This window comes from Microchirus variegatus, assembly GCF_963457635.1.
Source record: "Microchirus variegatus genome assembly, chromosome: 20".
Lineage (NCBI taxonomy): Eukaryota > Metazoa > Chordata > Actinopteri > Pleuronectiformes > Soleidae > Microchirus > Microchirus variegatus.
This window is the reverse complement of record NC_139821.1, coordinates 3,919,545-3,934,544: the sequence shown is the minus strand read 5'-3', so window position 1 is coordinate 3,934,544 and position 15,000 is coordinate 3,919,545. Positions and strand designations below refer to the sequence as shown.

Here is a 15,000-nt window from a genome sequence, read left to right as displayed (position 1 = left end):
CCTCAGAGAGACGAGCAGGTGGAGGCACAGAACTCTTCTCCCGCCGTTTCCTCTCCTTCTGAACGGCCAACAGGTGTTTACCCAGAATCCTCAGCGAGCGCTCCTTACGACTCACTTCCTGCCGAGCTTCGGACAGCGCCTGAGACAAAAAAAAAAAAAAAAAAGAGACGGCGACGTCACCGCGAGTTTTATTTTCAAACAGGAAACGGGGAAAGATGAGCTGGCGGCGGCACTTCCTGTGTATACCTGTGTGGCGTCCGACTGCTCGTCCACGTGCAGCTGCAGCGCGCGAAGACGCTCGGTCTGCTCGCGGATCAACATCTGAGCCTCCTGCTCTCTGTTCAGAGCCTCGCGGAGTTCTGAACACACTCGCTGGAAACGCTCGGCCGGGACCTGGACACACACACACACACACACACACACACGTCTTAACCACCACAACTAATTGCCTAACCGCTAACCTTAACCATAACCAGTTAATGACTCACCGTACTGCTGGGCTCGTCTTTCTCCCGTCTCAGTCCTCTCTTCAGGTTGGACGCCTCCAGCCTCAGACTCCGCCTCTCCACCTCGGCCGAGTGCAGCCGTTGGCTGAAAAGCAGGAAGTGCTGCTGGAGGGTGGACACCAGGGCCTGATGACGGGAGGTCAAAGTTCAAACGGTGGACAAACGTGGCTGAATCCAAACCGAAACAGCACATTTTTGACAGGCTCTCGCTAGGCTTAACGATTTGATCACACCCCTTAACCACCAGCCACCTTGGCACACTTCTTAGTCACAGACTAACACTGACAGGAAGTCAGCCATTTCATCATAGAAAAACAGTATCATCTGCATAGAAACGGACAGCGTCATTCGTTTAAAATGTAAACATGAACGGACCAAGAATAGATCCCTGTGGAACCCCAGCACACCAAATTACCTTTGTGTCGGATGGTGAATGCGTCAGTCGCAGCCGCTTGCTCAGCGAGACCCCGCCTGCTACGCCCGACGACATTTCCGATTTGTCAAGGAAGTGATCCAGGAGGCGGGACAATCCCAGGCGGGCTGCGGATGTCACATTGGTAGGGGCGGAGCCTGGAGAGCGACCGAAAATGACATCTTCAACAATAACGTGACGCTGAACGGCGTGCTGAGCAAAGACGGCGTGTAGTTACCAGTGTGTGCCAGCGCCCCCTGTAGGTCAGCCATAGAGGACACGATAGCGGCGCAGAGACGTTTAGAGCGAAGCCAGCGAGCACACGCGACATCACGACTTTCATCGTCATCTACATGAAAACAGGAAAAAAAGTCAGGACTCGCTGACAAACACAAACACACACACAAACAAACCTGCACTGGATTTGTTTTGACCTTTCCGTGTTGCCGTAGTCGTGTCTCCACAGACACACGCAGCCAAACCGCTGCCTCCTCCCTCCAGCCGAAACATCACGGTGGTATTTTCCGCCAGTGAACGCCACCTCCTCACCGCCAGCACCGCGCACACGCTCCTCCTCCACCTCCTCCTCGCCGCCCTCTTTCCTCTCGCCTCCTCCTCCTCGTCACCATCCAGCGCGTCGACCAGCCTCCTCACCTCCTCCTCCAGCTCCTCCCTCGCCGCCAAACGCCGGCACAGGACGGTTTTCTGTTCGCAGAGCGTTTGGAGGCGGAGCCGGGTGTGTTTCAGCGCCCCGGTCAGCAGAGCGCAGGCCGACAGGAGGGAGGCCGACACCCTGCGACTGCGAGAGACGAGGCCCCGCAGCCGGGATAGGTCAGAGGTCAAGGAGGAGCGATGGCGCTCCAGGACGGAGATGTTATCACGGAGAGAGTCGCACTGCGAGCGATAATCCTGAGAGAATAATTGGTCAAGTTTAATTAATGTAAGGTTCTATGAGTGCAAAAAATGACAAACTAAAATAAATCACATTTAAAAACAAAACGACATCAATTCATTTTTAAATATTGCATCACAAATACGTGAGAGTCTCTTCTACTAAGGTCATGGCTAATAGCTGCTAGCTGGTCACGCACGGTGGCTAATACAGAAGCTGTTAACTAGCTAGTTAGCAGTTGCTAAGTTATCTAACATGAACATTTAGAAACTGCTACTTTAGCCTCCATGACTATTTAGCATTGCCTACATTAGCCACCACAACTAGTTAGAAGCTGCTACATTAGCCACGATTATTAGATTATTAACCATTACATTAGCCAGTATCGGTTAATGTAGCAGCTGCCACACGGTTGCGATGACTAATGTGGTAGTTGCTAACAAGGCCTCTGCAAGTAAGTGGTGGTTAAAGTATGAGCAGACAACTAGTTATGTTGACTGATATAGTAGCCGACCATTTAGTTATTGTTACGGTGGCTAATGTATGAGCTGATGACTAGTCATGGAGGCTAACATAGCAGCTGCTAACTAGTCATGATGGCTAATGTAGAAGTTGCTAACTGCTCATGTTAGATAAGGTAGCAGCCGTTACATGGTCCTGTTGACTAACGTGGCACTTGCTAACTATTCTTGGCGGCTAATGTGGCAGCTACAAATTAGTGGGGGCTAATGTAAGAACTGCTGACTCGTCTTGGTAGCTAATGTGGCAGCTACAAATTAGTGGTGGCTAATGTAGGAACGAGTCACGGTGGCTAATGTAGCAACTGTACGTTGGTGGTCTACTATGTAGGAACTGCCAACTAGTTATGGTGGCTAATGTAAAAGTTGCTAACTGCTCGTGTTAGATAAGGTAGCAGCAGTTACGTGGTCCTGTTGAATAACGTGGCACTTGCTAACTATTCTTGGCGGCTAATGTGGCAGCTGCAAATTAGTGGGGGCTAATGTAGCAACTGTACGTTGGTGATCTCCTATGTAGGAACTGCTAACTAGTTATGGTGGCTAACGTAGGAGCTGCTAACAGGAGAAGTGCGTCATGTTCTTCTGTGATCGTAAAGTATTAGAATAGAAAACGAGAATATATGGATTTTTATCTTCAGGGTTAAACTGTGAGCACAGATTAAACTGATTTTTTAACTTCATGGAGACTGGGGGGGGGGGGGGGTCCCCTGTGAATTCACATCATCACGTCTCCGTCTCTGACAGCGTCTGATCTTCTTCTGCTGCTGTGATGTAAGTTTTAGTCTCTCGGGGACAATAAAGTGATGAGTTTGGTTTCCCGTCATCGCGGGGCGTCGACTACAGGGACGATGTACGTCTTTTTCTCCGCCGACTCAGCTCTGAGCGTCTCCATCTCTGGAGGGCGCGAGGCGACCGAGGCGAGAGTTTTTACCTGCAGCTCGTTCCGCAGCTGCTGCTGCTGCTCGCTCCAGGCGTCCTCCCTCCGCCGCACGCCGTCCTCCAGATGAGACAGCGCGCGCTGCTGATGGCGCTGCAGCTCGCGCACGCACGCGCTCTTCTTCTCGCTCGCGGCCCGCAGGTTTGTGATCTACACAAAATCGACAAAGGGAATTAGCGATGTTTTCGAGTTCGGCGCAGACGAACTACGACCCTCGGGGCGACTGCTCACCTTGTCGATGGCCCTCTGGTGGTCAGAGGTCAGACGGTCGACATGTTCACTGATGACATCGCACAGCTCCTTCCAGGTGAAATTACCCAGGATGCTGTTGGACTGAGTGAGGAGGACGCTGCCACCGGTGAGGAGGCGCTGGTACAGACAGTGGAGGAAGGACAGACGGGCCTAAAACACACACACACACACACACAGGTGTATCAGATTAGTTCAGTGTCATGATGAGTGTAATTAAATGTGTTTAACGTAACGACATCACGTCGAGCGTGAGGTCACACAAACAAAGGCGATTAAACGGTCCGCTCCTCGGGACGCCGCGGCTACGACTGTGCCAGCGTCTGTGACTTTCACGTTTTTAAAAACTCACCACAGTTGCTATGGTTACGCTTGGTGTCGCAACTACAGTACAATGCAGTTTCCCACACTCTGAAACAGAGGATTTGTCTGGGGTAGAGAGACTTTTATTTTGAAAAACTGTGGCATTCTGTTTAAGCCTGGATAAACGGAAACTGCAACTTTTATTTTTGAAAACTCCACGTTGTGTTTTAGCGTGGATGAACTGAACATGAGACCTTTATTTTGAAAAGTGTGGGCTTGTAATTTACTGTGGATGAACAGAAACTAAGACTTTTAGTTTGAAAATTGTGGGACTGTGTCTGAATGTGGAAAAACTACAACTGTGACTATTATTTTGAAAACTTCAGGTGGTGCTTTAGCGTGGACAAACAGAAACTACAACTTTTAGTTTGAAAACTGTGGATGGACATAATGTGAGACCTTTATTTTGAAAACTGTGGTGTTGTATTTTAGTGTGGATGAGGCGAAACTAAGACTTTTATTTTGAAAATTGTGGGACTGCATCTTAGTGTGGAAAAACTACAACTGTGACTATTATTTTGAAAACTTCAGGTGGTGCTTTAGCGTGGACAAACAGAAACTACAACTTTTATTTTGAAAACTGTGGGGCTGGGTTTTAGCGTGGATGAACATAACATGAGACCTTTATTTTGAAAACTGTGGGGCTGGGTTTTAGCGTGGATGAACATGACATGAGACCTTTATTTTGAAAACTGTGGGGATGTTTTTTAGCGTGGATGAACAGAACATGAGACCTTTATTTTGAAAACTGTGGGGCTGTGTTTTAGAGTGGATGAACATGACATGAGACCTTTATTTTGAAAACTGTGGGGCTGTGTTTTAGAGTGGATGAACATGACATGAGACTTTTATTTTGAAAACTGTGGGGCTGGGTTTTAGCGTGGATGAACATGACATGAGACCTTTATTTTGAAAACTGTGGGGATGTTTTTTAGCGTGGATGAACAGAACATGAGACCTTTATTTTGAAAACTGTGGGGCTGTGTTTTAGAGTGGATGAACATGACATGAGACCTTTATTTTGAAAACTGTGGGGCTGTGTTTTAGAGTGGATGAACATGACATGAGACTTTTATTTTGAAAACTGTGGGGCTGGGTTTTAGCGTGGATGAACATAACATGAGACCTTTATTTTGAAAACTGTGGGGCTGTGTTTTAGAGTGGATGAACATGACATGAGACTTTTATTTTGAAAACTGTGGGGCTGTGTTTTAGAGTGGATGAACATGACATGAGACTTTTATTTTGAAAACTGTGGGGCTGTGTTTTAGCGTGGATGAACATAACATGAGACCTTTATTTTGTCACCTTGGTCTCTTCCTGGAAGTCCTCGTTCACCTTCTGCACCTCCCTCGTTCTCTCCTCCCTCTCTTCCTGCAGCTCGACCCGCAGGCTGCGGCTCTGCGTCGACCAATCACAGCTCTCCTGACGGACGCGGCTCATCTCGTCCTCCAGTCTGACCGCGGCCTCCTGACATCGCTGCGGCAGAAGAGACCGAACAGTCCTTAAAGAATACACGCCGTCGTCTTCTCGGTCGATGCTGATCTGGGATCAGACGTTTACCTGGATGTGAGCTCTCTGATCTGAGGTCAGCTGGTGGAGCGTCTGGTTCTCTTCCTGCAGCCTCTCTGACACCGACAGCTGATCCTGGATCTGACAACAAAAACAGTATATATGGGTATTAAGTAATGTCATACTCTCCCACACCAAACCCCATAGAGAAAATCATCGATTTTAACACCACAGCACACGGGTGTTGTCGATCCACTGCTGCCTCCATCTGGAAGCTCAAAAATATTATTTTACTGTATTCTGTGTTTGAAATCTTTCGTTCAGATTTAATTCAGTGGCACAAAGTGACCACACGAGGCAGCAGTGGACCAGCAGCTCCTGTGTCCTGAGCTGAAGTCCTCGTAAAATTTCCAGAATCAAGCGAGTTCACCTGCTTCTCCGTTTCGTCCAGACGCCGCTGGGAGGAGGCGAGCGTCGTCTCCAGCTGCTGCAGCACCTCAACAGGACTCGGCTTCCCATCATGCACTGCAGGGGAACCACAGCCTGCACACACACACACACACATAGAGTGAGAATTGTGTGTGTGTGTGTGTGTGTGCAGCAGGTGTGTGTGTTTCCATGTGTGTATACATACCAGTGATGCTATGATGTTGAAGTGTTTCTCTGACCTGCTGCACAAAGCTCTCATGAAGCTCCACAGTGTCACTCTGAGTCTTTGCTGCCTTAACACACACACACACACACGCACACACAACAGATTAAAGGGACATTTCACTGAAAATGTCATCAAACTACGTATTTGAGGTGCGTGCGTTACCTGCTCCAGCAGTGAACGCGTGTCTCCGCGTCCTTTCTTTTCCTCCTCCAGCTTTGCCGAGAGGTCAGAGTTCATCTTCCTCTCAGTTTCCAAGGCAACGCCGAGGTCAGACTTACACTGCCCATACTCTGCCTGCAGACTACACACACACACACACACATAAATAATAATAATAAAACTTTAAAAGATAGTCTACAATATCTTAAGAGCGTCTAACTCAAGTTTGTAAAGCACCAAACCCCATAGAGGAAATCAGCGATTTAAGCTCACGGTGGACACTGGAGCTGCTGGTCTACTGCTGCCTCGTGTGGTCACTTTGTGTCACTTAGGTAAATGTGAACAAATGATTTTAAATGCCGAATTCACAAAACAGCCCATTTGAATTTACCGGTAAAGGCAGCAGTGGATCAACACCTCCCGTGTGCCGCGATGTTAAAATCGCTGATTTTCTCTGTGGGCTTTGGTGTGGGAGAGTGAGTGCCGTGCACGCCGTGACCTCACCGCTCCAGAGCGCGCTCAGTGCCGTCGCTCCTCTCTCTCTCCAGCGTGTAGGCTCTCTCGACCTCTCGGAACTGAGCCCTCAGCAGCTCCAGGGCGCACTGCGCCTCCTGCTGGCCGGACCGCTCCGCCGCCAGCGCCGCCTCCAGGTCCCGCGCACGCAGCTAACAGTTTGACAGGACCACAGCTCGCGTTTAAAGTCTTACAAGATGAACACGAGGCGCGTTAAAGGGACAGTTCGGGGTTTTTTTTTTTTCCCCTGATCTAAACTACCTGGACGATCTCGGAGTTGAACTTTGACTCCAGGTGAGCCGCTCGCTCGGCCTCCACGCTCGACTCCAGTGACCTCACCCTCTGATCCGACGCCTGGAGACAGAGAGAATGTACGATAAAGGACGCTATGACCTCACTTCCTGTGTCATAGCGTGGATGGACACAACATGAGACCTTTATTTTGAAAACTGTGGGGTTCGGTTTTAAGGTGAATGAACAGAACGTGAGACCTTTATTCTGAAAAGTCTGGGGTTGTATTTTACTGTGGATGTAGCGAAACTAAGGTTTTTATTTTGAAAATGTGAAAACGGTGACTATTATTTTGAAAACTTCAGGTGGTGCTTTAGCGTGGACAAACAGAAACTGCAACTTTTATTTTGAAAACCGTGGGGTTGTGTTTTAGCGTGAAGAAACAGAACGTGAGACCTTTATTCTGAAAAGTCTGGGGTTGTATTTTACTGTGGATGTAGCGAAACTATGGTTTTTATTTTGAAAGTTTGAAAACGGTGACTATTATTCTGAAAACTTCAGGTGGTGCTTTAGCGTGGACAAACAGAAACTGCAACTTTTGTTTTGAAAACCGTGGGGTTGTGTTTTAGCGTGAAGAAACAGAACGTGAGACCTTTATTCTGAAAAGTCTGGGGTTGTATTTTACTGTGGATGTGGCGAAACTAAGGTTTTTATTTTGAAAATTTGAAAACTGTGACTATTATTTTGAAAACTGTGGGGATGGGTTTTAGCATAGATGAACATAATATGAGACCTTTATTTTGTCACCTTGGTCTCTCACCACCTCACTTCCTCCTGTCTCCTTGAGTCGCCTCCTCACCTCCTTCTCCCTCCTGCTCCTCTCCTCTCTCTCCCTCAGGTGTTCCAGCTCGTCCTCTTGTCGTCTCTTCACCTCGGCCTCCTTCTCTCTCTCCCTCTGCACCTCCCTCGTCCTCCTCTCCGACGACTCCAGAGCCTCCTCCTGCTCCTGGAAGAGGAGCAGCACCGTCACCTTCACCTGTGTGTATGTGTGTGTGTGTGTGTAAATGTGCGTATAAAAGTGTGTGTGTGTGTGTACCTGCAGTATTCGCTGCAGTTGTTGGTTTTCTGAGCCCAGACTCTGGATCAGTCTGTCGCGTTCCTCCACTTCCTGCTGCAAAGCATGCTGGTCCTCGTCCCGCGCCTGACGGGTGACGTCCAGAACTTTCTGCAGCTCCTGGACCTTCTGCTGGAGCTGAGCTGCTCGCTCTGACACACACACACATGCACACACGCACAGTCATTACCGTTTTAAACCCCTCCTGACGTCGTCTTCACGAGGGTGCGTTTGATTCTCCCACCTGTGAGCGTGTGTCTGTCTCTGCCGAGCTCCACGACGCGGTCGGCGACTCGCTGGCTCGCGGTCAGCTGATACAGAAGCTCCGCCCTCTGGGCTTCACCGCGCTCCACTGACGACCTGAGCCGCGTTAGCTCCGCCTCCAGCCTGCACATCTGAACACACACACACACACACACACACACACAGTATCATCATTGTTATGCTTTCATTAAACATGATGAAATTAGTTTTTAAACTGGAAATTAAAGGTTTCATCCTTAAAATCTTAGTTATTGGGCTTAATCCCAAAGTTCAAAAAGTTCATTAATCCCTGGTTTAATACCAAAGTTAAAAAAAAAAAAGATGTAATCCATGATTTAATCCTAAATCCCAAATTGAAAAATTAAAATTCCTAAATTAAAAATAATGAATTCCAAATTAAACCCCATAATCCAGGGTTTAATAACAAGCCTGTATATCCATAATATTGAGTTCAATACCAAAATTTACAATCCCAGAATCCCTGGTTTGATTCCAAATTTAAAATTCCTTAATCCCAGATTTAATCCCAAAAGTAAAATCCCCAAAATACAGGTTTAAACCCGAAAGTAAAATCCCAACATTCCAGGTTTAATCCCAAAAGTGAAATCCCAAAATACCAGGTTTACTCCCAAAAGTAAACTCCCCAAAATCTAGGTTTACTCCCAAAAGTAAAATTCTTTAATCCTCAGTTTAATCCCAAAATTCCAGGTTGTGGATTTCACACTCAAGTTAAAACATAAAACAATCTAAATTCCCAGGTTTAAACTAGTCAAACTAAAGGGGGCGTGTCCTCCACCATCATGTGATGCAAATACTATAATTAAAAAGGCATGTCATTTGAATATTGATACACTGGGATGTTGGTTACCGTGGCGACAGTGACATTGCGTGTGTTTGTGTGTGTGTGTGTGTCTCACCTCCTGGTTGTGAGTGGACGTCAGCTCCAGTTTGTTCTTCTCCATCTGGTTGAGTCTCCACCTGAGCCTCTCCTCCGTCTCGTCGCTCCGCTCTCTGACCTCGGAACTCGCCCTCCTCCCTCTCCTTCTCCTCTGTCCATCTCCTCCACTCCTCCCTCTATCCTCCTTCTCCTTCTCTCCTCCTCCTCCCTCCAGCTTCTGTTTCACGACTGTGAAGATTTCTTTGAACCTGCAGAAAAACGATCAAAAATCACAAATATTACATGAGGGTGGCGACTGTAAAGGGACAGTTCAAGTGTACGACATCTTAAGAACATGTTCACGTCTTTATCTCACGGATTTTTACCAAGGAAACCACTCACTCTCCCACACCAAAGTAGAGAAATCAGTGATTTTAGCTTGTGGGGACACAGGAGCTGCTGTTCTTCTGCTGCCTCGTGTGGCCACTTTGTGTCACTGAGGTAAATCTGAATGAAGGATTTCAAACACCAAAGTCACAAAATAAGATTGGAAATATGAATTTGAACTTAGTGATGGAGGCAACATCTCCTTTACCATGACGTTAAAATCACTGATTTTCTCTATATGGTTTGGTGTGGGGGAAAACAATCTGAACTGGTCCTTTAAACGTGTCTTTTTAACTGGTTAGCATTTTGAAATTGGGCTGTTAAAACATATATATGGTAAACTCTCAGTCATCACCTCGACGTCTCGTCCTCGGAAGTCCTGTCCTGTTTCCCCCGCGGCTCTGCTCGACTGTGCCCGCTCTCCCCTCGCCGTCCCCGGCTAGAATGTCTCCTCCGCTCCGCTGGCTCAGTCTGCATCTCCGCCTCTTAGCAGACTCTAATTAGCCTGGAAACGTGTTTAAATGAACATTATTCGAGTCGTTTTTCCCGTAACCTGATTTAGGTAACCAGCCGGGGGAGGCTGGAGGGAGTGTTGCCCCGGTAGTGAGGCTGCCTGGTTGCTGTTGCCTTGCCAGCAGATGCACTCACGTGAAGCAAAAACGATCTCCGTTAAAAAAAACGTGCCTTTTAAAATGTCAACACAAGCATAACCAGGTGTGTATACAACGCACAAGTAAACTCAATGCTATTTACAAGTACTTGGAACCACAGCTTTGATTCGGCATTAATTAAACACAAAAAGGACATTTTATTTTTGAGTTTTATGGCTTATAGTGGTCATCGCCAAAACCGCGGAGTGATTGGCGGCATTTAACAAGTGTCCGACTGTTTACCAAGATTTTACTATCATTTAAAATGTGTTATCGGGGCAATATGTATGCCGTATTCACCGGATAATGACAAAGAGTCACTGTACAAGTTGAATTTTTCTATAACCCAAATACATTTTGTAAGTTAACAAAGAGTGTGTTAAATCGTACACTTTGTGAACGGAATTAGGTTCGCAAACGAAATGCGACCCGACTTTGTCCTTTTTTCACGGTTAATATTGAACATGTTGCTCCAAAACAATACAAAGTTGATTAAATATCGAATTAAAACACATAATTTGCTGGTGAACACGTAAATAATGTGTAGCAAAGGTTTATAAACACACTTACTTTCACGCTAGATGCGGAACAGTTTGAATCCGACGCCATCTTTAGCGTCAATACGTCACTATTTTTACGACAACGTGATTGGCTGGACGGCTGGCCAATGACGAACGACCAATCTTTGACAGAAACGTCCACTGGAGGGCGCTGTGATCTCTTGTCACTGGTAACGCTACCGCAATTCAGCCCAGAAGAAGAAACAACGACAACAACATGGCGACGTCCACAGAACACGTTGGAGCGGGTTTCACAGCGACGGTACCGGATAAAACAGAAGCCGCAGACACGTCCATAGACCCGGAGACCTCCGACTCGGAGCCCGCCGCCGAGGATCCGGAGCCGGGTCAAGATGACGACGAAGACGGGGACGGGGACGGAGGTGAGCCGCCCGAGCCGAAGATCCGGGACACTCCGGAGGACATACGGCTCGAGGCGGTCGCCAACACCGTGGCTCTGCACCCGAGCCGGGACCTGCTGGTGTGCGGGGACGTGGACGGGGACTTGTACGCCTACTCCTACTCCTGCACGGAGGGGGAGAACCGGGAGCTGTGGTCGTCGGGCCATCACATGAAGTCCTGCCGCCAGGTGCGCTTCTCCGCGGACGGACTGAAGCTGTGCAGCGTGTCCCGGGACAGGGCCGTGCACCTGCTGGACGTGGAGCGCGGGCAGCTGGTCACCAGGATCCGCGGGGCGCACGGAGCCCCCATCAACAGTCTGCTGCTGGTGGACGAGAACATCCTGGCGACCGGAGACGACGGAGGAACCCTGAAGGTCTGGACTGGAGATATTTCTGTTCTAGTTGTTCTAGTTCTACCTCTGTTACTGCCAATAATATTGATTATTGATTATTCACACACCTACTATACTAAAGGCATTTTACTTATTCTACTCTCACAAAGTCACAAATACAAATACACTTGTAAAACTAAATGTGAGAACTTTTTGTTGCATGGAAGCAGACACCAGATTTGCAAACTTACAGAGAAGTCTTTCAATTAATATTTGGCAAACTCAACAACTCCCCCTACTGGTGACACAGAGAATCAATACATAAAACCAAAATCTAAAAATGTGCACAATCTTTGGTGGGGATTTAAAATACATTCCTGTAATACAAAGATTTATTTTATATGTACAAAATACATCATTAAATAAAATAAACAAAAACTTAAATACTAAGTATTTGACCCGGAACAAGGTAATAAAAATGGTTATGGCTATGTAAAAACTGTGAAAAAGCTTTGGTAAAAATGGGGAGAAAAATTCTAAATAAACTACAGCAATTTTATTTTATTTATTTTTTTAGTTAATTGCTCTTGGGGGCCCTCTAGTGGTCACAGGGCCCTAAGCAGTGGCTTAGTTTGCTTATGCCTTGGTCCCAGCAGTCGCTAGCCTGGGACACGTTTTTCGTACATGGTTTTTTTCCGACTTATAGTTAAAGCGTTGAACTCTGAGGTGGGGAAACGCGATCTAACGACAATGAAAATCAATCGGGCTAGTTCTTCAAAAGGGTCTCACAGTCGTGTCTCCAGAGCTAACCCGGTCTGTTTTTCTCTCAAGGTGTGGGACATGAGGAAAGGGACGGCCGTCATGGACCTGAAACACCACGAGGACTACATCAGCGACATCGCAGTGGACCAGGCCAAGAGGATCCTCCTCACGACCAGGTAGTTAACCGGCCGTCCGAGGAAAACCTTCGCGGCCGCGACCTTTAAACGCCGTTTAACCCACACGGAGCCTCCGTCTCCCGTTTTCTCACAGCGGCGACGGCACCATGGGCGTCTTCAACATCAAGAGGCGGCGCTTCGAGCTGCTGTCGGAGTACCAGAGCGGCGACCTGACCTCCGTGGTGCTGATGAAGCGCGGCAAGAAGGTGGTTTGCGGCTCCAGCGAGGGAACCATGTACATCTTCAACTGGAACGGCTTCGGCGCCACCAGCGACCGCTTCGCCGTCAAGGCGGAGTCGGTGGACTGCATCGTCCCCATCACGGACAACATCATGTGCACGGCGTCGATGGACGGCTACATCCGGTGAGTCTTTTTTATTTGTTTTTGTTTTGAAGCTGACGAACCCAACCCCTCAGCCGTTATTGTAAAACGTCAACGTTTCTGTTCTTTAACCAGAGCCATCAACCTCCTGCCCAACCGGGTCATCGGCTGCATCGGCCAGCACGTCGGGGAACCCGTGGAAGAGATCGTCACGTCCTGGGACTCGCGGTTCCTGGCCAGCTGCGCCCACGACCAGCTCATCAAGTTCTGGGACATTTCCGCGTTGCCCAAGACGACGGTGAACGAGTACCGCAAGCGCAAGAAAAAGCACGGACGGATGAAGTCGCTCACCAAGAAGGCCCACGGAGACAATGACTTCTTCTCAGGACTTGTAGACGAAACGGAGAAGAAGGAGGAGGAGGAAGAAGAAGAGGAGGAGGAGGAGGAGGAGGAGGAGGAGGAGGAGGAGGAGGAGGAGGATAGTGACAGTGGTAGTGATTAAACAACTTTGGACACTGAGCTGTTTGGACACAACCTCCAAAGTATCTCATGATACGACAGGAACATTGTCATGGACGGCGTTGTCGCTCTTTGCAGAGGCGATTCTAGAGTCTGTAGGGGCCCGAAGCAAAAATCCCCAGGGGGCCCTTCCTTCCAACCAGTGTTCATCACCATTATGTTATAAATAATCTGACACCAACGAAAAAAGTGTACGAGTTCAAAATATTTTTTTTTTTTTCAAAATGAATGAAATAACATGGAAAAACCTTGTAATTAAAAAGTTTGTGAAACTATACATGTAAAGAACAATAAAATACTGTAAATAGCTTTTAAAAACTATATAAACATAAACATTACATTACACTGTAAAGAACCCACATTATAAAACAACAAGATACTGTAAATAACTGAAAAAAACATATATATAAACGTAAAAAAGATATGCATTACACTGTAAATTATCCTCTTCATTTTCCAACTTGCTGGACGAGGATTATGAAACTCCTTGAATTAAAAATATAGAATACAAAGTTCTATAAAAGTGTTTACTTTTACAGGCGTCACTTTTACTATTGTGCTCAATGGGAAAATTGCTTTTTGGGCCCCATGAGTATTTTTTGTTGCAGTACCCAGAGTGGCCACCAGAGGGGGGGCGCGAGAACGCGGAAGGCGCGTTCACACAATCGGAAGCGGGAAATGCATGAGAGAGAGTCACGTGACACAACCAAACGTCCAACATGGCGGTTGGTCAGAGTCTCGCTCTGTAACGAGAGTCTTGTGTTTTCGTTGAGAAACCACCGCGGCGAAAGGTTTCACTGGGCCGGCGCTTGGTTTACGGTAAGTTTGCGCATTTTCTTCACCACCAACGAAGCAGAGACAAAATGACGCAGAACAGACGCTTAAAAAAAACAACAAAAAAAACCGCCATCTGAGCGAACAACCAAGCTAGCCCGCGTATTAGCTTTGTATGCTAGCGTGCCTTTATTTGTCAACAGTGCGCGAACACGCTGGTAAAAACCGCAAATACTGACTCAACGCGACCGTTTCACACGCGAGTGACTCATCGTTTTTCACAGTTTCATACAGAATAACTCAGGAAATGATCAACTTAAGCTGCGGGTTAATGATTAAGCTGCAATCTGGATTTAGCCGAGTCAAAGTTTAGCATTGTATGGAAGCCCGTATGCGCCACTTGAACATTCTAATATCTATCTATTTAGAGAGAATGTTAGATATCTATGTATATAAATAATAGTGCGACACTAAGTCATAATAAGAAATACTACTATAATATTTAAATATTAGGACTAAGTATCTTATGTTTATGGGCTATTATCTCAGTATGATGATCTAGTGTCTTATGAATTGGGTATTATTATTATTTTTTTTTGCCATGCAGCATTGGGCTTAAGTTATTAAAAATTGGTTAAGTCTTAAATTTGACAGAATAATAGGTTCTGTTTTTGTAACTTATATAAACTCTATATTTACCGTGCAGAAATGGAATAGGTGAACAGCATTATCATCACATTTGAGGTGAGGTCTTCAACGCGGAGAGCCATGTATTTGCTGATATCCATGCAAAATAATACAGCCAAATATCGTGCCGATTATATTCCACATCCCCAAATCAAAGGTCTTCATCTTCAAATATTCAGTTAAAAATCGTAATGAACCATGTATTAAAGCAATGAATAATCTGCAAAC

The 15,000-nt window shown here is 46.8% G+C and overlaps 2 protein-coding genes across 2 annotated transcripts in view; one reads left to right on the top strand and one right to left on the bottom strand.

Moving 5' to 3' along the window:
• The window catches only part of ccdc171 (coiled-coil domain containing 171), a gene marked incomplete at its 3' end in the record, with an annotated part of 11,007 nt that extends 164 nt beyond the window's left edge, over positions 1-10,843 (bottom strand). The window contains exons 1-21 of the mRNA XM_083906744.1: positions 10,810-10,843; positions 9,945-10,094; positions 9,243-9,336; positions 8,306-8,456; positions 8,044-8,213; positions 7,807-7,953; positions 6,978-7,070; positions 6,708-6,868; positions 6,207-6,345; positions 6,024-6,111; positions 5,820-5,932; positions 5,441-5,530; positions 5,186-5,356; positions 3,497-3,667; positions 3,170-3,415; positions 1,338-1,827; positions 1,157-1,267; positions 922-1,076; positions 489-632; positions 247-393; positions 1-139 (exon numbers count right to left, since the gene is read on the bottom strand). The exon at positions 1-139 is cut by the window's left edge and continues 164 nt beyond it. Coding sequence (XP_083762870.1) covers positions 1-139; positions 247-393; positions 489-632; positions 922-1,076; positions 1,157-1,267; positions 1,338-1,827; positions 3,170-3,415; positions 3,497-3,667; positions 5,186-5,356; positions 5,441-5,530; positions 5,820-5,932; positions 6,024-6,111; positions 6,207-6,345; positions 6,708-6,868; positions 6,978-7,070; positions 7,807-7,953; positions 8,044-8,213; positions 8,306-8,456; positions 9,243-9,336; positions 9,945-10,066 — 3,142 coding nt within the window. The 5' untranslated portion in view covers positions 10,067-10,094; positions 10,810-10,843. The remainder of the gene's footprint in view (positions 140-246; positions 394-488; positions 633-921; positions 1,077-1,156; positions 1,268-1,337; positions 1,828-3,169; positions 3,416-3,496; positions 3,668-5,185; positions 5,357-5,440; positions 5,531-5,819; positions 5,933-6,023; positions 6,112-6,206; positions 6,346-6,707; positions 6,869-6,977; positions 7,071-7,806; positions 7,954-8,043; positions 8,214-8,305; positions 8,457-9,242; positions 9,337-9,944; positions 10,095-10,809) is intronic.
• A 173-nt stretch (positions 10,844-11,016) lies between these two features.
• Positions 11,017-13,294, top strand: wdr55 (WD repeat domain 55; the record flags this gene model as incomplete). The annotated part of the gene is made up of 4 exons (XM_083906743.1): positions 11,017-11,574; positions 12,364-12,470; positions 12,565-12,834; positions 12,928-13,294. The coding sequence occupies 4 exons, from the start codon at positions 11,017-11,019 to the stop codon at positions 13,292-13,294; spliced, it is 1,302 nt and encodes a 433-aa protein (XP_083762869.1).
• Between the last annotated feature and the right edge of the window lie 1,706 nt (positions 13,295-15,000).